The sequence below is a fragment of the Thermobia domestica genome, chromosome 9 (assembly GCF_964235325.1).
Source record: "Thermobia domestica chromosome 9, izTheDome1.hap1.1, whole genome shotgun sequence".
In the NCBI taxonomy this organism is placed as follows: domain Eukaryota; kingdom Metazoa; phylum Arthropoda; class Insecta; order Zygentoma; family Lepismatidae; genus Thermobia; species Thermobia domestica.
The window spans coordinates 6,455,728-6,482,024 of NC_137462.1; the positions used below are offsets into that span (position 1 = coordinate 6,455,728).

The window sequence follows — 26,297 nt, forward strand, 5'->3', positions numbered from 1 at the left end:
AACTAACAAAGGATTTGTACGTTATGGACACTTGAATGGTCAATTATCTCAAGACACTGGTAATTAAAAATTAAAGTGATATGATAAAAACCATCTAGGGTCCAAATCCTAATAACCCCCCAAAAATGTAAGAAATTGGTTCAGCCGTATTAGCGTGATGAGGGAACAAAGGATTTGTACGTTCTCTTTTATATATAAGATGATAAGGCATTGCAATCATCTTTTCCTGAAGGAAATTTAAGCCTGGGACATTTTCAAAGTCACTGACGGTATGCATGTTTTTACATGCATATTCCTTATTTACTCAGGGGCAATTTAAAAATGAAATGAAATCTTTGTTTTACGTCCCACGGTTATGCCGGTTAGGCTAAAGGAGACAGTGATGATGAGAGATGAGTGAAATGGTGGAATGAAGAAAGTGGGAGGAAACGGGAGAACCCCGAGAAAACCCACGAGCACGGTGTTTGTCCACCACAAAGTTCACTTGGCGGGGACTGGGATCGAACCCGGGACCCCAAGCACCAGAGGTGAACGCTCTACCACTGAGCCACCGCGCCCCCCAGGGGCAATTTAATCTGTACATAATTTACACTTAATAAGGTTGTCTTTGACTAGTACAAATGAGTCTCTTGAACATGTTTTATGCGCCGGATCTCCTCCTTTGTAGAACCTTTGTGTGACGTTACCTGAGCAAAAACAAGAACATGTTTTACGGTGCAACGAATTTGCACTTTAGTGTTGCCAACTACCTCTATTTCCAGTTTTTTAAAACAATAATAACGATGTGTACTGTGTAGTCGATGAAATTCAAGACAGCTTTACCTCCTCTCTCTCCAAGAATACACATGAATGCATAGAAATAAAAGAAGATTCAAAAAACACAGACTAACAGATAGTATTCTACCTTTCGCTAATAACATAAAATACACAACAAGTAGGTAAAGTAAAACAAGATTTTTTGACGTGATCTCTATATGCAACTACAAAGACCTATGTTACTAAAAGAATAGGGAAATTGATTATACCTTACACAGAAATCGTTGAAACTGAAACTCAAGTTAGAAAAAATATATAAATTGGATAAAGAAGTAAATAGTAATTAACAAAACTTCATCACAGAAACACCACCACAACAATGTATTTTAAACTATAAAGGTACGAACAAATGGTACGAACAAGCTTAAAATAAACTTTTATACCTGCACTTTAGTGAAGTGCAATGCGTCGATTTTTATGTCCAACATCGAATGCGTTTACCACATCCTCTACAGCAATATTCATTACAAGTTTTCTTTCTACTGAAAGGAAACAAAGATCGCTTAGTCGACGGTTTGCCATTCGATTTCTTAGATATGTTTTAACCCGTCTAAGACACGAGAAAGAACGCTCACATGGTGAACTAGATATGAGTACATAAATGGTGACAACAATTACGGCTAATTCGTGAATTTCATGGAAAGCAATTTTGAAACAAACCATCACTTCAGTAAACTGAGAAACGGAGGTAATTTTGCATTGCTTTTCCTCATAACATTTCGAAACTTTCGGGAGAAGTTTCAGTTCCACCTCTACACTATCGACATCACATTCATAATGACATGAAAGTGGTTCAATTTTCTCAAATGAGAGGAAGTGTTCACTTTTAGGGTGAAGACCTCTTATCCGACATAGAACCATTGTTCATTGCAGAGTTAAACAGAGCCCTAGAACCTATTACATTACAATCGAAAGTAATACCTATTGCTTTTAAAGTACAGGATGTTACCTTCATTATTTTACTTCTGTTGGGGTGGACGGATGGGTGGGCGTTCGCCCACCCCCGCCCACCCTTACTACCGTCCCTGTTACTCAGGAAATTAAGCTGATCCGAGGTATACCAGCTTTAGGGTGATGTGATGCCAAGGAATACACTTCCCTTGTGATTGTACTTTATATCCTAGGGCAATTAATTTTTTGGGTCCTATAAACGTGTGATTTCATGCCCAACATCGCCCACCTCCAGAATATAATTTATCAAGAGGTGGATCATGTATTTTTGTTAAGAATGAAATGAAAGTAAAAAAGTGTATTATGTTTGAAAATCTTAATGAAGAAAAACAGTTTGAATGTTGTATAATAGAGATACCTTTGCAAAAAAAATGTATTATTTGTGTGTATGGGACGCCCGACAGTAACATTGAAATATTTATCAATAAGATGGATAAAATTTTGGCGTATTTTCATGTTAAAAAATACTTTCCAATTATTGTAGGTGATTTGAATGTAAATTTTCTAAGTGAAAAACTCAATGAAAGCTTTGAATCTTTACTTCAAACATACAACTTAAATCCCACAATTAAATTACCTACAAGAATAACAAAAAATCAGTATCTAACATTGACCAGATTTTAGTAAATCCATTAGTCATGAATTATGATTCAGAAGTTATAAATACAGGGTTTTCAGATCATGAAGCACAAATTGTAAAAGTAAACATTTTAAAACAAACACCTGCAACTATAGAGAAACCCAATGACACCTATAATAACGAGGTGTTTTAGTTCAAATAATATTAGTTATTTTGTTTATTTGCTTAGCTTGGAGACGTGGGATGATAATTTATGAACTAACCGACGTGAATGACGTATATGAGAAAATATATGATACTGTAAAACATAGTTTTGAAGTAGAATTTCCAACATAGATATTTTTATAAAAAGGCCTTGTGTCCATCTTAAACATAAATTAAACATAACTTTCTTACAAGGCTGTCTGTATTCTTTATTATAAATTAACGAGAAGGTATAATAAATTTCTTAGATATCAAAGTAAAGAGAACAAAGGAAGGAAATTTTATAACATCGTGGTTTCAAAAAGAATGTGCATCAGAAGTTTACTCCAATAAAAGAAGTGATGTCGATGAAGGAACAAAAATGAATTTGGTTAGGAATATGGAAGAGAGGATCAAAATGATAAATACGAAGGAAGATCAAAAGGAGAAAGACATAGAAAGACTATGGGAACAATTGAAAGACAATGGTTACAATGAAAAGGACAAGAAAAAGAGAAGGAAGAGAAGGAAAAAAGTGAGAAAGAAGAAGAAAAAGAAGAGGAAAAGAAGAAAAAAGATGGCATGGTATTGAAAGTGCTTGGGTGATATCAGAGAAAATAAGAAGAATTCTTAAGAGAGAAGGTATTAAGACGTACAGGCAAGGAGGAATGAAGATAATAGATATCATCAAGAAAAAGAAGATGAGAAAGTCAGCGGAATTATGTAAGAAAGGAGTGATATATGAAGTACCGTGTGGGATGTGTGATAAGGTGTATATACGAGAAACCAAGAAGAGAATGAAAGAACGTTTAAAACAGCATAAAGATGATGTAAGATTGAAGAGAGACACGAATGCCATTTACAAGCACGTAGAGGAAACAGGCCATGAAGCAAACTGGGAAGGAGCGAAAATATTAGAATATGAAGGGAGACAACTGGTTAGGAAGTGGAAAGAAGCGAAGAGGATAAAAGAAGTGTACGTTAAAGCTATGAACTTGAATAGTGGTTTGAGTATTAATGAAGAATGGGAGGACATTTTGAAAAGAGAAGAAAGAAGAAAGAAGAAAAGTAGAATATAAGGACAATATAGGGTTAAAATTTTATTTATATGTTTTACAATATTCACGTAGTTAATTAGTAATGAATATTCAGGTAGAAAATTTAGTATTCAATATTAGGTAGAAAATTTCTATATTTAGATAGTTAATTAGTATTTAATTTAGTTAATATATATTAAAACAAATATAAAGATTAGGTAACAATGTATGATTTCTGTTAAGAGTTTTAAATTGTCACAACAATGGGCATATATTTTGAATTTTGATTGGTAGAGATAACAAATTATGTTATGTTATCTATGATTTCAGTTGAAATAGTAGTCTGAAGAAGGAAGTGATATACTTCCGAAACTGTTACATTTCTCGTTAATTTATAATAAAGAATACAGACAGCCTTGTAAGAAAGTTATGTTTAATTAGCATTTCCAATAAAAAATAATTTTAGTAAAATAAAGAAGAAAAAATAAAATGGATTACTCCTGAAATCTTAAAAGCAAACATGGTAAACATACAACTAAATAAAACTAGGAAGCGTTGCCCTACCGGGATGAATGAATTAATTTACAGACAGCACAAAACTAGTTATAAAAATTGTTGAAGATAGCGAAACAAAATTATAAGAGTAGGAAGATTCTTCAGTCACACAATAAAATAAAGGCAATGTGGAAAATAATTAAAGAAGAGCTCAACATGCAAATACGTAGTACCCATATAAATAGCATAATTTATGAGGGCGTGAACATGACAAATCCAAAGGACATAGCAACGTCTTTTAATAAATATTTCACAAATGTAGGGCAAACTCTTATTAAAAACAAAGGAACTAGTAAAACTAACTTATCGGAACTTAAAATTAAAAAAAAATTGATAAATCTATATTCTTGAAACCAGTAACAGAGAGTGAAATAATCATCATAATAAAACAAATGAAAAATTCGAATTCGGCTGGGTCGGACGAATTATCTAACAATTTAGTAAAAGGTTGTTACAAATATTTAGTTAAACCATTATGTTATCTCTCAAATATTTCAATCGCCACAGGAACCTTTCCTGATAAACTAAAGATTGCTAAAGTTAAACCTTTGCACAAAAAAGGTAAACTCAATGAAATAGAAAACTATAGACCGATATCATTGTTACCCATTATAGGTAAAATACTGGAAAAAATAATGTTCAATTGGGTTATGGATTTCATTAATAAATATTCTATTATATCCAACACACAACATGGTTTCTTGAAAGGTAAATCTACTGAGACAGCAATTTTTCATTTTCTAGAAAACTGCAGAAAGTTAATGGATGAGATAAAATTATCTATAGGAATATTTTTAGATCTAACAAAAGCCTTCGATTTAGTAAATCATCATATATTGCTAGAAAAATTTAGTTGCTATGGTATTAGAGGCTTAGCAAATAAATAGTTTTAATCACACCTTAAAGATCGAAACAAGTAACTGAAATCACAGGAATAGTTAAAAATAAAATTCAAAAATGTGTCAAGTGAAGAAATTATTAATAGTTGAGTACCACAAGGATCAATTCTAGGACCACTTCTCTTTCTTCATTATATAAATGATCTTTCTGAAAGTATTAATAGTTCATGTGTGACTTCATATGCAGATGATACAAACATAATAGTTAGTGGGAAAGATGAATGCGAATTAGCTTCAAACTGCCAAACGGTAATGAACCAACTTTCAAGTTGGATGAATAAAAATGACCTAATTATTAATGTAAATAAAACATGTGCCTTAAATTTTAACAATGGTAAAAGTAATCAAGCCAATGCAATAATAAAAATAAATAAAACAGTTAAATATGTAGAAACTGCTACCTTTCTCGGAGTTAAAATATCTAATAATTTCAACTGGGAACCACATACAGAACATGTAAGAAGTAAGCTAAGCAAACTATGTTATACAATTAGATGTGTAAGAGATAAGATTAGTGTGAAAACAGCTAAATGTATATATTACTCAAATTTTCATTCTACAATAAAATATGGCTTGATGTTCTGGGGAAATGCACCTAAAAGTATTGCTATCTTTAGGCTACAGAAGAAAGTAGTAAGAATACTTGCAGGAGTAAAATGGAACTCTTCTTGCAGAAATATTTTTAAGGAACTTGGAATAATGACTCTTCCCTCAATATATTTGTTCGAAATATTAATGTATTTGAAAAAAAACATAGTAGTGAATTTATTGTTAACAAAGACATTCACAGTTATAACACAAGAAGTAAAGACGACATTCACTTGCATGCACAAAGGAAAATATATACAATAAATCAGTTACGCACAAAGGTACTCTATTATACAATCGACTTCCATCATGTATAAAAAATCAGGTCTCTGTCAATAGCTTTAGATCCAAACTTAAAAGGTACTTGATAGAACATTGGTTTCACTCGGTTGAAGAATATGTAGAAAATAATTCGTATACGTAAAATTAAATGTATAGTAAGTAAATTAGTGAAACCATAAGAATCTATATGTAATAATAGTATGTATGTTTATGTATACTGGTATATATATATATATATATATATATATATATATATATATATATATATATATATATATATATATATATATATATATATATATATATATATATATATAAATGACATGTCCAATTTCGTTGTATGACGATGAACGAATGCAATAAATTATGATTATGATTATGATTATGATTATAAACCCGGAACATTGTGAACGATGTTCTTGCCTCTTAGACTTTACAACTACCGAGATCGTCAGTCAACTAGTTTTTAGGATTCAGATACAAACCGCTCATTTTCATATTTATACATGGTGTTTAATAATAATAATAATAATAATAATAATAATATAGTATCGTTTACATTATTATTATTATTATTATTATTACTATATCGACTTTACTCGAAACTCGATCCAAATTCGAGGCGAGTTGGAGAAAAATTTCGAGTGGAGCTGAAAAATGTCTGTTTCGAGTCGAGTCGAGTTTCAAAGAAAACACGCTCGAACTCGCTCGTGCTCATCCCTATAAATGAATTAGGAAAAATGTTAGAGAAAAATAAAGAGGAATATAAAGATCGAAAATAGTAGTGCATGTAAAAACAAATAATGTAGGAAGAAGAAATGTGGGAGTTCCTAGAAAAAGGTAAAGAACTATATCCTGAAAGTAAATGGGTCGTAAATGGATTAATATATAGAAATGATGTTTATGAGGGTACTAGAAAAAGCTAAACGATGGCATAAATTGGGTATGTAAGCAGCTAGAAACGGTATGTGTAGGTGCAGATAGAAGCCTAATCAAATATGAAGCAGCAAATGATGGAATACACCTTAACTGGAGAAGAGGGTGTTTCTTAGGACAACAAATCTTGGAAGAATGAAAAAAACATCTTGAAATAAGAATTATGGACCTGGATTATAGACTGAAAGGAAAAGCAAAATGGAATAAAGCTGCCAGTAATGAAAAATAAATAAAAATAATTCTGTAAATAACATAATAATATGTTGTTTAACTATTCAGGAAAGGGGAAATCAAACAGAAAAATGGAAGGAAATTATTGATGGAGGGATTAAATATGAACATACAACTAATTACAGCAACAAACGTGAGGGATGAAATTACCCCACTTTTGGAAGATAGTACGTACAATTGGGAAGGAAGAAATAGAAAGACTGGAGATGTTAAGAGGAGGAGTTGAAGTTACAATAAATAAAAATATAAGTATCATAGAAAACAAATTAACATGCAAAACCAAGGCCATAATGATCATTTATGGATAAAGGTAAAACTTAAAAACAAATTTATGTAGGTGTAATATATTGGAGACCGGAAAATAATCTAGAGCGGAACGGAATTGTGTAAATGAAGATTTAAATGAAATAAGAAAAGAAAATGTAGATTATATAATAGGAAAGGATCTAAATGCACATTTGATAGAAACGGAAGGGGAAATAAACAAAAATGGGCAGCTTTTATACTCACTAGTAGAGGATTTTAATTTAGAAATAATGAACATAGACAAGCACCAGTTACGAAAGACATACTTCAAAAGAGAATTAGCTACTACTATATATTACTTTCTTGTTAGTGAAAAAAGTAGGAGAATGGTTAAAAATTTTGATGTTGATGAAGAGGGAATTTATAGTGTAGGAAGTTATCAGAGATTACTAACAATGGAACTATTTGATCAAGAGGACAAGAGAAATTACTCAAAAAATAAATAAAATTGATCAAAACAAACGTAATATTAGAAGACTGGAAAAAGAAGATATATAAAGAAATATAAAGAGAAGTTAGAAAAATATTACATAAATGAACAAACCTATGAATTTCTAGAAACAAAAATTAAAAGTGCTGTAGCTGAAGTCACAAATGTGAAGGAAGGCAAGAAAGATTATAGAGGAAGTAGAAAATTTGATTCGAACAAAGATACAGAAACAAAAATTAATGAAAGAAAAAAAACGAACCCATAGATTAAAACTAAAGAAATTCAGGAAAGGAGAAATTGGGAAAGAAGAAGTAATTCAAGCATGCAACGAATTAATAGATAGCAAGAAACGTGCACGTATAGCTAAAATGAAAGAAATAGCAAAAGAAATTGTCAGGAAGAAAAGAAGCAGGGAAAAGATTCTGGAGATATGTTAGACAAAAACAAAATGAAACAGGAAAAAATCCATTCTTAGAACTGAAAAGGGATAAATGCTTAATAACACGACGGAATTTGAGACGTACTTAACAAATTGGGCGATGAAGCAAAATTATGAAAAACGTATTAATGAAACAAATAAAGTAGCAAAAATAAGTAGTAAGAATGTCGAAGAAGAAAGTCAGGAATTCATATATAATATTGAAAATATGGAAATAGAGAATGTTAGGAAAAAGCTAGGAAGAGGAAAAGGGACAGATAAACATGACATAAAAATTATAGACCAATAGCTATTGCCAGCTGCTTATGTAAGTTCTTTGCTATTATTCTAAGAGACAAATTAATGTTGTGGCTAGAGAAGAACAAAATATTAAGTGAGTTACAAAATGAATTCAGAACAAATAGAAGAACAACAGATAACATCCACATTATATGACATTTGATAGAAATATGCAGAGAAAGGAAAGGAGATTTCATAGCAGCATTTATTGATATTGAAAAGGCGTATGATACAGTCAAGAGAAAGATATTATGGGAAGTAATGGTAAACTTAGGAATCTCAAAGAAATTTATTATGCTTCTTAAGGAATTATATAAGGATAAAAAATACAGATATATATGAAATGGGAAACATAAAATCAAAATGGATAGACAGTAACAAAGATTTGAAACAAGGATATCCTCTATCACCAGTTCTATTCCTGATATACATACACGAAGTGGAAGAAGCATTGATCAAAACAAACGGAGGATAGAATTAAGATTACAAGGAAAAGAAAAAGTAAGAAAAATTCCTGGCACTCTATTTGCAGACGATGTAGCTTCGATGAGTAATAATATTGAAGACATTAAGGAAATGCTAGAAACAGTAGTTAGGAAAGGAGAAGACATTGGTTTAAAAATTAACGAAGAAAAAAGCAAGTTCATGGTTTTCAGTGGAGACATAGAGGATGAAAATATACAAGCAGGAAACAGTAATAAACAGGACTGAGAAAATAGAATTTTTAGGAATTACACTTGAACAAGGAGAACAATACTTACTCGAACACGAGAAAAAACTGAAGAATTAACTGCAAAAATATGCAGCAATTATATAAAAAAACAATGTGGTCATAAACAGATATGAGGTGTCAAGAATACTATGGAAACAAGTAGCAGTACCGGCGCTAACATATGCAAATGAAGTAATAACTTTAACAAAAAAACAGGAGTATTTTACAACAAGCACAAAATCAAATAGGAAGGTTTGCCCTAGGAGCAAATAAATTAAGTGCAAATGTAACAATAACAAGAGAGATGGGATGCAGTGGACTTAAAAAAGAGAAGCCACGAGTAAAATAAAACATCTTGGAAGGTTAAAATTTATGGAAGAAACAACATTAGTAAAAGTTGTACATGAAGTCACTAAACATATGAGAAAAAGGGAGAACACAAAATGGTTTAGGAGAATTAGGAAATTAGAAAGAAAATATGAACAAGCTACCCACTGGCACAGAAAGTAGAATTATAAAAATTGGGAGAAAACACAAAAAAGGAAAGAAAAAGCACAGGAAAATTGGTATGAAGAAGTTGTCAAAAAGAGTGGTTTGAAAGAAATATACACATTCAAAAAAGCGTTATGAGAAAATAAATTATATGGACAATGGTTTACGGAGTATTTTGCTTTTCAAAGCAAGGTGAGGAACCCTGGAAACAGGGGTAAGATTTAAAAACATTAAAGAAATGAACGAGAAATGCCAACTATGTTCCAAAAAAGATGAAACACTAGAACACTTAATTTTAAAATATGATGAAACCCTAAAAATAAGGAAAACATGGAAATGCAAGAATGACATGGAAAAGGAAGGGAACTTGGCTAAATTAGCTTGGAGACTATGCTTTAGTGTAAATGGAAAGGAACTAAGTGAGAAAGAAATAGAAAACACGAAATAACCTCTGGAATTTTGGTGGAAAAAGAAAATGAAAACTGTTTTATTCACTTTTTCTCTCTATTTTTTTCAAGAACCAAACTTCCGAAGAGAAGAAAGAAAAATATCTTGAAACTTGAATGATGGTTGCAAATTTAGCCACTTTGTGGCTAGATCTTGCTATTTTGAGAACCTTGCTAGCCACAAGTTTTCGAAAAAAGCCACTTGTGGCCTTTCAAGCCATACGTTTTTTGCTTTTAGCCATTTCTAGCCATTTTCTGAGTTCACTTTTTTATATATTATATGCGTCATTTTGCTATTTCCCGAAGTTTGATTCGTTCTTTAAGTGGTAACATATTACTAAACCTCACTGCTACAATTAACCCACCAAAAGCATTGATGTTCAGATGGGTCACTCCTTATCAGTGTATTACAGTATGTGGTTTGTGTCCTGCAATTTCCTAGGAAGGCTTGGGCATTTGCAACAGTCCGGGATTCGATCCTCTATGTTTTGGGCGTCTCCTTTAGATTTTAATGAGAGTTTGGATCTTTTGCCGAAGCCGAGCATTTAGCCACTGGACAACACGGCTCAGAGTTCGGGTCAGAACATTCTTGGAAATCGACACAAAAGCTGATTCTAATTGTATTCTCAATGCCGATGCAATTTAATAAAATGAAGATTATTATGTTGCATAAGCCTTATTTATTTATGTTGGAAAGAGATGTAAATTAGATTATCTCTTAAACTAAAAATATAAATCTATATCATGATAATTATTTTTTTAAAGGATACGCATATTTTCACTTTTCACTTTAATAAACAACACTAAAACTGCACAAACACATATTACTTCACATTTTGGCACTTTAATTTGAATGATTGAATATGATAATGGAATTTAACACTCGGCCCTTTTATTATTACGGTTGTGAAAGGCGCGGTGGTCGCGGGTTATCGGTTATGTTTCGTTACATCGTTGGTTTCTACAATTTCGCACTGTCACTATTCACTCACTTTGATGCTGAAGAAAATCATTTTTGATGGTTCCAGGGGGATGTCCTGAAGGCTGCGGGGTGCATTCCCTTTCCTACCATTTTGTCTTCTTTAGGTAGATTGGAAACTTTAAGCTGCTCTGCTGCTCCTCGTCGTCTAGACCATTTTAAAATTCACAATCACGCGCAAACGTTTCAAAATTACAAATTTTCTTCTTGAGGCAACATTTTTATTATCGTCAACGCACTTTTAATATATTAAAGCACTGTGCTTAACGACGTAACAAATGTACAATAATACGCACAGTGTTGTGCATTTAATCTTCCAGAACAGCCTCCATGGTAACGTGATGTTGTCACACCAGGAACAATTGTCAGACTAACTTAATTTCTCTCCCCGTCTCCTCGCGTTTTTACGCAGTGAACAGGCTCTCAATGCAGCCTGGTGATGTCAAAGCTAAAAATAGCTATGATAACCCATAGGTAGGAATTTTTGGAGACGAAGTTTGTTCTCTGTGCTGAATTTGGCACCTTATTTGGGGAGACGAGAGGATCACCAAGATTTCCGTCGCAGACGCGACGCACACACTCATATGCATATTCATCTATTTGCTGAGAGAAAAATTCTTAAGAGTGCTTTTATACGAGGTTCACTCAAAAAGTTAAAATTTTCTTCATTAATGTTCGATGAGCTGGACCATATGGTTACAAGTGTTTGTTGCAGACATATTTTTGGGAGGCACTGCCCTCCCGGAGCTCTGAGAGTGCCTCCCGGAGCAGAGCAAAACAATACGTTTATAATATAATAATAAATAGTATACTATCAGTAGTATCCCCCGAATACTGAGTGTGCGCCCCGGAGTATTATTTCTGAAAGAAACACTGCTCCTCATATCTTAGTTACAAAGTAGAATAATAAAGTCAAAACCTGTAACTTACCAGTAAACCTTGAGAAAAATCTTTGGGGAAGAAGTGTAAATTCGATTAAAATGTTAAAGAAATTCAGAGTAGGCTTCTTGATTATATAGACATCCTTCATAAAATGTCGCTTTTCGGTGTCAATGATGATTTGAATGAATTTGAATGAAACAGACTTTTACTTACTTAGCTTTAACTTTCACTTCGGTAGTATTTAAAGATAGTATCGATAACATTAAAAATCATTGGCGAACATAAATTTCACGAAATTGGATAATAAGTCTTCAACGGAAGAATTTTTGCAAGAAGTAAATCAGTACACTGATTCTGGAGGCAAGAGTCTATTTTAAGAATTAGTTTCGATGGCTTTTGTCATACTAATAGTTTCGCGAAAGTAAAGCTTATATTCAATAAGAAAAAATATAGTTAAAAACATTCAGTTAAAGCAAACACGTTTTCTTCAATTTCAAGATTGAGATTTGGGTAGCGCTGTAGGCGAAAGTGTTTATTTTCTATACGAACGAGCTCCTTTGTGGCTAAGCGAGCTCCTTCTCATAAGTGCAGTTGGCGTGCGAGACCCGAGTTTGCTTCCCGGCGGGAGCTCATATGGTTCCACGTTAGTCACAGTAATAGTCACAGGAATACGAAATTTCAGGCACAGTTTAGCAACTAGTTGGAACAAAAGAGTCTGAGACAAGAAGCTTCGCCTCATCCTGAAGATGATGACATTTATTTCTGTTAGAGGAGTTTTGCTTTAATTTTTTGTTTATATTTTTATAGGAACAGAATTCTCAGCGCGCCAATTAGAGTTTTTCTAGTCATTTCTGGCCTCTTTTAGCTATTGATTTCAGCCACTTTTTCTCGTGGAGTGTTTGCAACACGACCATAAATCTTGAGGAGGATATCAGGGAGGTTCGACAGTGCCTCGTGGCTGGTGGTGCTCCGTGGGTAAGGAGATTAAGTGGGCTTTGTGATACACCTACACTACATTTACACTTTCTGTTCCATTTACACGTACATACATTCCCTTCTTTTTATCACTCTTTCTATTTCTCCTTTCTATTTTCATTTTATACTTCCCACTTCCCTCTACATTTTGCCCTGTTCACGTTGGCTTTTCGCCCTCTTTCCCTGTCTGAACGTTTTTCCCGATTTTGACTTTTTCCTGATGTTGACTTTTTTCCCGACTTGTGTCCTTTTCCCAATTGTGTCCTGTATTTTATTCTATTTTGCTTTTGAATCATAAATCCTCTGTTTGAGGTACACATTTGACCATTTTGCTTTAGTAGCACATATGATTAGTGAGTCGGTGCGCCTACCTATTTGACCGATAATGGTCTACGACAAGAGAAAACAATGATATCGTTAGAAGAAGAAGAAGAAGTGTATCACTTTTATTTGTCCGTGCACTTTACGGGTTTTGAACTTGAAATAGTGACTAACTGTTATAAATTTTGTTTTATTATTAAAGCAGTTGATAGAAATTATTTGAAATGCAAAGTAAATAGTAATTGAACTACGTGGAGAAGTATGTAAATGAGAAGTTTGTTTTGTATGCTCTAAAAAATAGTACAAGGTAAAATTGAATTTAAATCAATGTTATTAGTAGAATATCAAAATTCATGATACCGTACAGAATCGTAGTTGGTACCGGATGCAGTTTTTCGATATTCTATTAGTTTGATGAGTAAAGTTGCGTGCAGGTCAAATTTAGGCACACCACTTGAAATAATTGGTGAAAAATTATAGTTATTTCATTAAATTCCATATTCCTCCAAAAAATTTGTACTGAGCAACAAGACAATACCCGATGTTCAAGGGAACCACTAGAAGTAATTGCTGAAAAGTTACCATTGGTAATAGTTAAGAACAGCTACTTCTCATCTCCCGTGCACGAGGATACATCTTACTGTTGCACTACCTAAACACCCTAAGTACAAGGGCAAGAACTCAGTCTATTACCTACTTTTTAACATCCTAGATAGTCAATGAATAATTCCTGAAAGTATGGCGTTTCTCGTCCTTCCCTAAATGGGAAGTACGACTCCTTAACTATAACCCCATTCTTTTACGATTTGCACTTAATGTTCAGACGTGACATAATGACGAGAGTGCAAAAAAGAAACATGTAGTAGGTGGCCACGAAATAGGTAGGCCGAAACTTGTGGATGCGTCCGGAACGGTGGGTATGCACGTAAGGGAGGGTAGAGAAAACAGTTTTTCATAGTGATACAAGTTTCTACAGTACTTGTAATAGTTTCATACTTATAAAATACAGCTTTTGTACACTGTGCAGAAATTTTCCACCGGTGTTAAAATAGCTAATACAGTCATCTTTTATATACAGATACGCTTATTTTAACAATTGTAAAGCACTTATAATAATTTTAAACTGGTAACTGTACACTTGTAAACATAAAATACAGCTGGATTATTTACTATTTAATTATGGTGGAAGATAAATTTGTTGCGTATAAACATATCTTTCCGTGCAGAGTTTTGCATTTTATCTGTAAATTTGGCATTTGTTCCCAAGTTGGTCGACCGCCTACTTTTTTGCTAAAAGCGCAATAATTGGTTCCCTTGTGTACCAAAGATTAATATTTAATACAAATAGTATTGCCGAGCGAGCGTTAGCGAGTGTAGGCGGGTTAGAGCCCCGCACGCACTTTGATTTATGTCTTTATTACAGCTAAATGGAATGGGGGACCTGTGTTCTAGAACCTAGCCGCCATGTTTATTGTTACTTGCCGGTATATTGACAAATGTAGCTTTCTCCACGCTTCGTTAGTTATTTGCTTACCGCATTTTCTACAATTTATTTTTAGACTTATTAAGCCATCACTTTTACTTATTTTTAATAGATTTTCCTGATTATCACCAGCCATGTTAAGAGAACAAATGCTCATTACATTCTTATAATCCTACCATGAAGTAACTTTGCGCCAAGTAGTTCCCTCCGCTTGCCAAATAGTTGCATGTTTAGAACCGTTTATATAAGAAAATAAACACAACTTTCGTTCTCCTTATACATTATCAATCACAGAAACAAGTAAATTATTCATTTCTTCCCGGTAAATTTTCAACATTTTGCTAGAAACGGACGACCGACTTTGGAATTTAACTCGTAAATTTGGTAAAATGTAAGGTGCCTGAAATTTACCAGCTCTCAAGATTCTATTCTAGGCAATTTATTCCATTCACAAAGTGTGAAATTCATGTTGATATCATTACTAAGAGTAATCCCGACTTGTTTTTTAAGCATAATCTCTAATGCAGAGTCGTTCTGACGCGTGATTAGTGCCATACTAAAGAGTTAGACTAACATATTTCCTTCAGTAGTCAGGCCTTTAGTATGACGCTAATTATACGTCAAAACGACTGTGCTAAGTCCTTAAGTGTTTATTTCTTCTAATCTGAAAATTTGCTAGCGTCCAGGTTCATTTTTAGAACAGTAGGAGGCTTAAGTTGCGCAGGTAACTTCCCCCAAATTTACAAAATGACGAAGAAATTGAGAGAATCACATAAAATTTAAGCATCAGACAAACAAGAAAAATAAAAGAAGTCATCACTCTATGATGACTAATTATGTAAGAAAATGGAAGTTTAATCGTGGACTACATGAAGGCGCGTAGTGAGAGCATATTAAGTAAATCGTTAATAGAGCATAATGTGTCAGTATCTTTAATTCACTGTATTACTACCTAACCTAGAAAATGTATAGTAAGGAAGAGAAAGGTACCGATTGATACTAGCAACACTCCATAGTGTCCCAGAATATACCATCTCTCGGGTGCTTCATTGCAGCTGACCGGTAGAATTACTCCAAAGGTTGGCTACAGTGTGCGGCGGTTTGCAAGAGTGGCGAATATAAAGCAACGGATGAATCGTCGTTTTCGTTATTTCTTGGTATGACTGTTCATAACAGTGAACAGATGAATGCTGTAGTTACTGCTTTTGTAATATAATATAGGAGCCGCAGTGGCTCAGTGGTAATGTTCACGTCTGGTGCATGGGGTTTGGTTCGATCTCACCTCGCGCCAAGTGAGCTTTGTGATAGACAAACACCGTGTGCGTCCTCCCACTTTATTCATTCCACCATTGCATTCATTTCTCATCATCACCGTTTCGTTTAGCCTAGCCGGCATAAGCCTGGGACGTTAAACTGAAAGTAATACAATATAGATGCACACATATTTAGTGAAGAATATAGAAAGGAAGAAATTAAATATTTGGGAAATACTATTGCAACTGAAGTAAGGAATTGAAACAAGAGTAATTGTGACTTAAGGTTTATTAACATAACCATAAGTAATTAGGAAAATAACGTTTATTACAGCATTATGTTCCTCAAATCAACAGAATGGATGGCCCAGTAAAAAAACAGTAACCAAATTAAAGTTAGGGCACACTTTACATCACACGCTTCAGCTACGCATCGGTAAATAGGGTCGCTTTAAAAGAATATAATAGAGTAGGATAGAGTGGAGCAGAGTAAGGTAGGGATAATTAGGGTTGGGTTAACTTAGGTTTAGGGAACTTCGGATCAGTTTTGTTAAACTGATATTTTCCATGCTTTGTCTTAGTATAAAAATTGCATTCGTTGTGCCCTTTCCTGGCATAAATCCAAATTGTTCGTCTCTTATTAATGTTTCTTCTTGTAGTTTCTCCATTGTTTGCCCGAATCTTCATCGTTTGTGACATTGGTTTGATTCCTCTGTAGTTTCCACACTTTTGTACATCTTTCCTCTCTTTATAAGTAAGTACAATAACACTATCCCTCCACTTACTTGGCATTTTTTCCTGTTCATAGATTTTTTGCATCAGATTTTATACATTCTGGGCTCAAGCTCGTCCATGCTTCTGCTGATAGCTATTCGGACCTGTTACTTTTCCCGGCTTATTCTTGATATTACTCCGCAAGATTTGGAGTCAAATCGCTGAAAACTTTCCTCAGACTTTCTTGATTAAAATACTTTCTGAAATAACCGGCCCATCTTTCTTTGATCCTTTCTGCATCATTAAGCAACAATCCTTTGTCCTCTTTCACTTGCCTAATATGAACAATATCCTTGGTTGTCTTGTAGAGACCTGCACGGGCCGAATTTTTCGGCCCGAGCCCAATCCAGCCCGAACGTACCTAGGTCCGGCTCAGCCCGGGCCCGAAAAGTTTGGGAGATTTTCGGCCCGGTCCGATAAGTTTTTTAAAATTCTTGGCCCAAGCTCGGCCCGGGCCCGATAAATTTTAAAAGTTTTTGGCCCGACCCCGGGCCGATACATTTTTTAAAAAATTGCCTCAAACACCAATCTTTCTCAAAATTTAGTATTAAACTTGACCTAACCCTCAGAAACATTTTCTAAACTCTGGTTCACAACCTGACGCTTACCTCTCGAATGGTACCATTGCCTCCTAGAACTTTGCCTGTCATCGAGACAACAAAAACTCCATTTCCTGTAGTAAAAATCTAACTTAATTGATTTTTAGCATAAAGTGAAGATGGCAATATTGTGTAGCGACAGGCAAAACATTCCCCACCCCTTCTTGTTATATTTTGAGTTCAGTGAAGGTCAAGGTCAGAGCTCAATTTACCGCATAATGCCTGCAATCCTCTATAGTGAAAGTGAAGCCGCTAAGCAACACAAACTGTAAATAGCTATTGCATTCTTTGTAACATTTTTCACGGACACACTTCTTCAACGTTTGGCTTTATTCCAATTATCGTTTAACGAAAGTCAATAATTATTAAAGAATTGCAATTGATCGGCCCCAGCCCGGCCGGACCTGAAGAGAAATCAGTGTCGGCCAGCTCAAGCCCGGCCCGGGCCAAAGAAATAACAGTGTCGGCCCGCCCAAGCCCGGCCCGACCCAAAGAAATAGCAGAGTCGGCCCGTGCAGGTCTCTATTGTCTTGTCTCGTATTTTTTGTTAACATGTATAGCTTTTTTTGTGTCTAGTATTTCAGGTTAAGCGTACATTTCATTCCAGACTGGCTTTTGCTCTAACCACTGGGCTTTTTGTATTAATATCTTCTTGTATTTGCTCGCTCCATCATTACGTTTTGCTTCCTGTAGAGAGACTAGTTCGTGAAATTCTGTCCAAAATTCTCTCTGCGGCTGTTAGTATGTTTCTACTATTAAGCTCCACAATTTTTGTACCTTCTCTTCTTGCATGTTTAGTCCTTCCATAACATTTTCTTTGAGCGATCCCTCCTTTTCCTCTTTCAGCCTCCAGCATTTAATTTAATTTCACGACCTCCTGTTGTATCTACTCACGAACTTCCAGTCAGCGCTCACCATTTTATGCTGCGAGGTCCACACTTTCATCATTTATTAATTTTCTCTTTTTAATTTGCTTGAAATATTTTCTTTGACATAAAATGTAGTCGATTTGACTCTTGTAAGTGAGAAAGTGCTCCTTCCTCGTATGATAATATGTATTGCAAATCACGAAATCGAATGCCGTCGTAAAGTGTATCATTCTTTCTCCTTTTCCATGTTCTTTTCTCCCATACCCAAATTACCGTGTATTTCCTCAATCCTTTCCCGGCTTTTACCGACATGCCCATTCAAGACACCACCCACAACTACTACTTTGTTTATCGGAATGCTGGCGAGTTCGTGGCCCAAATCCTCCTAGAATTCTATGTTTTTATCCTCGTCGCAGCCTAATTGCAGAATTACATCGATCATTTTGTCCTTGCATATCTCGGCACTCATCAATCTGTCGCTTCTTCCATTCACACTTACCACCTAGAAAGAACAGTCCTCACGCCATTTCTTCCTTTTAGATTTGCTCCACTATACAGTAACTTGTAGCCCTTCTTCTAACTCTTGCGTTGTCACTTTTTCAGGGTGTTTCTTGCTCGTAGAGGATCGCCAACTTCCTTCTTTCCATCAGATCTGCAATCTCTCTTCCTTGTGCATTCATTGTCCCGATACTAAGTGTTCCCACTCTTACTCTTACGTAGAATAGCTTCTTTAACGAAGCCTGTCCTCGACTCGGTAGCCCTTGTCCATTTTTCACAGAAATCGGACGAAGCCTCTGCGCATCGCCTGCGGGTTAAGCCATTGTCCTTATCACATATATGAATATTTCCCATTTAAATTGTTTCAAAAACTGGTTCCTAATGAATCCATTTTTCTAAATGAATTTTCTATTATTATTTACGAAAATCTCGCAATAAGCATTACTGTCCTGTACACGCTATTAATGCAGTTCATTATTCAAGTGGTATAGCTCGCTGTCAAAGTTCAGATTGCCCAATATGTTGGTGTTTATATTGAACCAGTATTCGATATATTTTTAATCATTGTTGGTTGAATGGTTAAATTACAAATAGAAGGCAGTGATTAAAAAGACGTAAATATTGAGCCAAAACGTGCCCTGATTTGACAGCTAGCTGCTCTATCACTTAAGTGAACTGCAGTGATACACAGGACAAGGTGTCTTTACATTGTTTTTCCCGCTAAGTACACTCTTTTGTATTTCCTTAACGTTTTCATTTGTTTTACATTATTTTTATCGTGTGTGACTAAGGTTTATGAGAAAGACGAAAGCTTTAAACAGCAAAGGTTTTTCAGTAATCAATAATTAAAGTATCAGCATTCTTGTATAGCGTATACATAAAATCTCTGACACATTTTAATTATTAATAAATCAGAAATTAACGAAGATACAAATAAACTCATAGCAGTGATAAAAAGATAAACTCAATAAATTTCGTTGCTTCTTTCCAGATCATAAGTGAGTATATAGACAGCGCTACCAGAGAAAATTTACCCTGATTGAAATAAAAGGACGAGTCCGCCGGAGAAACCTCAAGCCATGTGCTGGTTTCTGGGAACAAAACCGGTGCCATGGGCACAAACGCAGAGAAATTTCAGAATAATCTTTCTTCCAGAAACAGTATTCTTCATTAGAAAAAAAATAAATAAATAAATAAAATAAGTAACAGGAAGGTTATTAGATCAGAAGCGTGCGGGGTGTCCAAGTACAAGCAATGATTTTGACTATCGTTAGTACGCAGCCCAAGGAAATCTTGTGCAAACAGAGGCAGGGGAATTGGATGTGTGTTTCTGCAATTGACAAGATTATATGAAAAACATTGTTTATCAGACAAAAGCAATGAGTACTGATGAACTGAACGACAGACTAATCAATGCGATAATCACTGCGGATGTCGATATGCTGAACCGTACATGGGAAGAACTCGATTCTCCAGCACGTATAGAAGTATCACTGCTATGTGTTTATTTGCATCTTCATCAGTTTCTGTTTTATTAATAATTAAGATGTGTCAGAGACTTTGTGTACACCCTATATTTTATTTGTTCTTTTGCATGAATAATATTTTCAACTTAGCATGTTGTCATGCCTATAATAAAGAAACAGTACTTCCATTATAGATGACTGACTTCGTAATAAATAAATACCAGTAAATTAACTTCAAAAATTTATTACTTTAGATGAGATGTTATTCTTAAGTTTAATTTCTATTATTCGTTTACGTTGCAGATTTTCGTCTTCTTCCATGGCTAATTTCAAACCTGTTTCCTGGTGTTTGCTGCGCCAGTTGCGGTGCGCATCGTCAGCGGTTAGAGGGAGGCGTCGCGTGGTAGTGACTGGAATGGGTGTTGCCTCTCCTCTTGGCTGTGGACTTCAGTTGGCGTGGGAGCGGTTGCTGGAAGGAAGAAGTGGAATCACACAACTTCCCAGTGATAAGTACAAGGATATTCCATGTCAGGTGGCTGGTCTCGTTCCTCAGGGAACCAGTGACGGCTCGCTAGACTTGTTACAACATATTACGAAGACGGAACTAAGGACAATGGGCACGGCGACAGCGTATGCGTTGGTGGCAGCTAAAGAGGCATTGGTGGATGCTAAATGGTTGCCGACGGACGATCAGGGCAGGAGAAGAACTGGGGTAGCAGTTGGAATGGGAATGGTAGACTTAGTAGATATTTCAGAAACGGCGGAAACATTTAAAAGAGGTTACAATCGAGTAAGTCCATATTTCGTGCCACGAATCCTAATTAATATGGCAGCAGGACAGATTAGTATAAAATATGGATTTCAGGGTCCTAACCATGCAGTTTCTACGGCGTGTGCAACGGGCGCTCATGCCATAGGGGATGCTTATAGGTTTATACAGAATGGTGACGCGGAAGTTATGGTTTGTGGCGGTGCAGAAGCTAGTGTGAGTCCACTGTCCATTGCAGCGTTTTGTCGGCTTCGGGCGCTGAGCACCTCGTTCAATCACAGTCCGGAAAAGGCTTCGCGACCTTTTGATAAAGACAGGGATGGATTTGTGATGGGCGAAGGGTCGGCAATATTAGTGCTTGAAGAGCTGAACCATGCTTTGGAACGAGGCGTAAATATCTACGGCGAAGTTTTAGGCTACGGACTTTCGGGAGATGCTACGCATTTAACATCACCAAGTACGGACGGGATAGGAGCATTTCTGGCGATGCAAAATGCCTTAAATGATGGTAGTGTGTCGGTGGATGAGGTTAGTTACATCAACGCACATGCTACGTCAACGCCGTTGGGGGATGCAATTGAGAATAAAGCTATTAACGAATTGTTTCGTGAGCAAGCCCAGCGTTTATACGTATCTTCCACCAAAGGAGCTCATGGCCATTTATTGGGGGCTGCTGGTAACTTAGAATCTGTGTTTACCATAATGGCGTGTAACACAGGATGGCTCCCGCCCACAATTAACATCGAACAGTTAAGTAGCGATATGAATTTGAATTACATTCCCAATAAGAAACAAAAATGGGAATTGAGTGGAGCACAAAGCAAGAGGATTGCTCTTAAGAATTCTTTTGGTTTTGGCGGCACAAATGCAAGCTTATGCTTAGCACAATTTATTCCTTAGTTGACATACGATGCACATTTGATCATAGAAGGCTTTCGTTACACCACAATATTATGAAATCAAAATGAAAGGTACTTATATGAAAGTTATGAGTACACTGAAGGCATCAAGTAGATGCGTTTTAGAAACAAAAATGACGAACGAATGTAGGTCAGATCGGAGTAAGGTACGGAGGAGTAAACAAAGAAGGAAAATACAGCACCAGAAAATGACTCCGAGGAATTTACTGAAAAACCTGGCTAAATGATATTTTGTCGTGGTATTCTAAAGCGTTAACAGCGACACATGACTAGATTTCTATCTCTAGTTTATTATTGCCCTCCCCGTTAGTGGCTAACGTGCTCGCCTTTGGTGCACACGGTCTAGGATTCGATTCTCAGTGGAGGGCCTTGATATTTGAATGCATTCCAGTGGTTCGGATTCTACCATAACTGCAAGGGCAGGTCTCATATAGCTTCGGTGTTATTAAGAAATGCTAAACTCCAACTAACCAGCTAACTACAATTAACCAATCAGTCTGGTTTATTACCATTTAATAATTTCAAGTTTATTGAGAAGCGGTTCGAGTTTTGAAAACTAAATGGCTGTTTGATTTCTGGTAAGTTAGCTCATAAGTATCATATAATTACGTCATGTATATAATTGTGTGTGTAGTTGGAGCAAAGGAATCCCGAAGCAGGCGTTGGAACTTATTAGCACAAGCATTGACACAGAACAGGAAAGAAGATAAACTATAAACTCTTTCGTTATCCTTTATTAGGCAGGAAAGCGATAGGAAACAATGAAAAAAAAAAAAATAGCTGCTATCCAACAGTCTGTGAAGTTACCCAGTATCTTGAAATCAAGGGCTCCATCGTACTTTAACCTATTGGTGGGGCGCGTGGAACAACAAATGTTCCACTGTCGATTCATAGATGACACATTCTTAATATGGATTCACGTTTGAACAATACTGAATCAAGAAGAGCCAGTTTCGTCACATCAAATGTTACGTACTTTATGCCTTCTACATTTGGGAACCCCTATTTTTCCTCCATATTGCCCTTCAAGAACTACTTCAATATTTCCTCGTCTTGCTTTCCTAACTTGTATCCTCCTTTCCGCCCTTATCTATAGAACAATTCTGTCATGTGTAAAAAAAAAAAAAAAAAAAAAAAAAAAAAAAAAAAAAAAAAAAAAAAAAAAACACGAAATAAAACATCACTTACTGTATTGAGAACTTACATTTTCTGCAGAAACTAATGAGTCTTTATATATATATATATATATATATATATATATATCCACTATTTCATCCGTAACCGAGAAGTCTTTCTCAACTCGTCCCAAAATCGTTCTCGGAAGACACCCCCCAACCACCAGACTCTTATTACGAGAACACCTCCACTCAACAAATGCCAAGAGCCTAGATATAAATACTTGAGTTTAAGCATCCAGCATCCTACCACAAAGATAAAATACCTTTTCACAATTCCAGTAGCTGCGATTCTTGCAATCCCATGTATATATTTGAAAACACCTAGTCTCCAGCCTTCTATGTTGGTGGAAGTAATTTCTCTTACAATCCTCCTACAACGCCCAAATTACTCAGAACACACAACGCATCACAATAATACATTGGACCCCGTATCTCAGAAACTTTTCTCCTAGACACTTCGATGCTGCTTAGAAAGGGATGAGAAGACACTTACATTTCCATTTTATGCATGAACCCCCCTTCCCTGGTCTTAATAAGAAGATCTTAATCTATCTCTTGTTAACTTCACATTGAACCACAATTGAATCTCTTACCCCTCAGATCATGTTTCCGTATATGGTTTCTTCAGATCTGTACTAGGCGGCCATCGCCACCCAGACAGGGCCCAAATCAAAAGGGAGGTGAAGAAAAAGAGAACAAAAATGTGGAAAACGTGTGGGACAACTAATATTCTTTTGAACAGTCACGGCTTGTCTGCATAAGCAAGGTCTGATTTGTGCATTGAAACTACTACACGAACTAAATGGCCACGGATCGTTTTACACTTCATTGTACATGGCAAGAAAGGAAGTTACTATGACGACCTTTCCAAATTTCACCCTACACTATAACATTTACACTGTCGTATTTTGCCATAGGATAGTGGAATTGTAGTAAATCTTGGTATGTCGATCACATTCACATTTATTGTCGATGGATGTCCGAGTTATTATTATTTTAACGCGTCAGTATATTCTCGTAGTACACAAATATCATTGGAGTGTTCGTAGTGATCTGTCAGTATTGGCTGTGATATCATTGAGTCCTTGAATTCTAGAACCGCGTAACGTTGATCTCGTTAGGCCCGATCTTGTGTCTAAGTATATCTTTCCATCCCGTTTCAACTGCACTGTGTGACGGGACCACATGTAGATCGGATCTTACGTTAAGCTGTAGGTTCATGTCTTATATAGCCTCGCTGCTGAAGAAGACGCTAAAATTAAACCAGTCAAATCAATCAATGATCTGCACTACCATGTTATTCACAATTACTAACAATACACTTAACATACCACTGATCTACCACATATCCAATTATATAGCCTCGGGTAAACTCCGTGCGCCATGTTGCCATGTATTAAGTACATCCTCACATCATCGCCTACGTCATATTTATCGACCTTTTGCACACGTTCGACAATTTCAAAAAAGTGTCTTTTCATGTAATTCGCAACTCGTTCAAAAACAAGTCATTAAAACAGTGTTGGTTATCTGTGAGTGAAGCATATTCCGGCTTGATCAGAAAGCTTTAAAATTCTTAGTGAATTTTTCAACTACGTATTTATGTGAATCAACTTTCTTTGCTGTCTGTACAATTAAGAGAAAATACAAAATTAAATTGAACGTAGATGCCAGTCCGCGTCTTGCAGTTTCAATATTGGATCTACAAATAGACAAGGTTGTGGCAAATAAACAGCAAGTGTCGCTTTGAGTCCATAAAAATGACTTTTCAGAGAATATAAGTTAAATAGTTGTATGACTTTAAAATGTCAAACTCAAAAATGATATGCAGTTCTGACTAAAATTTGTAATTTTTAAATTCATTACTTGAATAATAAATAGAAATTAGACATCTGAGTGGGATGTGATACTTTCTACTTTGACGGTCCCGAATGTTATCCTCGGATGTTTTGTTCGTCTCTTAGTATGGGAAGACAGAAAACCATTGTGAGAGACAACAGCGTGTAGCCATTTCTGGTGATACAACCACATTTCTTTCGTATATATCTATACCAAACGATCTCTGTACTTTTGCCAATACATTTGTAATTTTAAATTATGTAAGCTCACGTTGATCTTGTGTATAATTGATGACAAGCTTACTGCCAGTAAACATATTGCTTCCCTTACGAATAAAATCTACAAAAATGTTTTAAATGTTTTATAGACTTACAGAAATCAGAATTTGATAGCGTCAGTTACCAATAGCAAGACATTGATAGTACCTTGAAAACACTGAACATAGCATACTACAGTATTCTGAAAAATATAATAAAAAAGGTAGCAAGCGGCAGACTTTTGCTTAATTTCCGAACGCATTCCCTCTACACAGAATAAGAGTGAGTGTATGTTCCGTAACCTAGACTTGCAGTAATTGAAGGATCACTTGTGTATATGGTTCCTACTATATATTCAGCAAATGGTGCAAAATTTAAGTTGTAAATGTTATTACATAAATTTTTGTTAGTATGATTTTGTTGGCGTTGTGTTGTTATTTTAATAATTTTATTTTTGTTCTTTCATTTTCCTCCTGTTACTGTATAAAATGGATAACATGCTGTATCTAAAACTCTAAAAATAAATATGTATTTTAACACAGACATATTTGTTAAGATTAATAAACACTTCCATATTAGTGTTTATTCCTGAGAATCCTAATTGGAGTGTTATATTTCTGCATGATTTCGGCAGCCAAGTCCTTTTGCCTTTGACTGATAAACACTCTTCAAGAGCTTTCAAATAATTTCAGTGTTTAGGTTTACTTTCAAATAAAATCGTGAAATGAATTTTTTAGTTGAATGTCCTACCTTTTTAGTCTAAAGGAAACGGACGATTAATGAAAGGGAATGATTGAAAGAATTCGTGATATGAGAATGTGGGAGAAAACTGGAGAACCCATGGGCACTATGTTGTCTATCACAAATTCTCATGACTGGGATCGAACCGAAGAACTCTCGCTCTAGAGATGAGTGTTCTACCACTGAGTTACTGTGCCCCCCCCCCCTCATTTATATATAACTGTATAACACGTACTACGTAATCCAATTGAAATTACTTCAAATATGCGACCAATGTAGATACGAGGGCTGTTTTTTTTTTTTTTTTTTTTTTTTCAAGCTTCGTTAAGCCA

General features: G+C 35.3%; 1 protein-coding gene across 1 annotated transcript; it reads left to right on the top strand.

Annotated features, from left to right (window-relative positions):
• The first annotated feature begins 13,430 nt into the window (after positions 1-13,430).
• On the top strand, positions 13,431-25,767 carry LOC145694364 (3-oxoacyl-[acyl-carrier-protein] synthase, mitochondrial). Its single transcript, XM_081770527.1, has 2 exons — positions 13,431-13,626; positions 20,565-25,767. Exon 2 carries the CDS (start codon positions 20,581-20,583, stop codon positions 21,928-21,930), a length of 1,350 nt encoding a protein of 449 aa, XP_081626653.1. The 5' UTR covers positions 13,431-13,626; positions 20,565-20,580; the 3' UTR covers positions 21,931-25,767.
• Positions 25,768-26,297: the final 530 nt, after the last annotated feature.

Bases quoted from the DNA above. Each gene is read 5' to 3' on its own strand.
- LOC145694364 (XM_081770527.1), top strand. From the start codon at position 20,581: ATGGCTAATTTCAAACCTGTTTCCTGGTGTTTGCTGCGCCAGTTGCGG.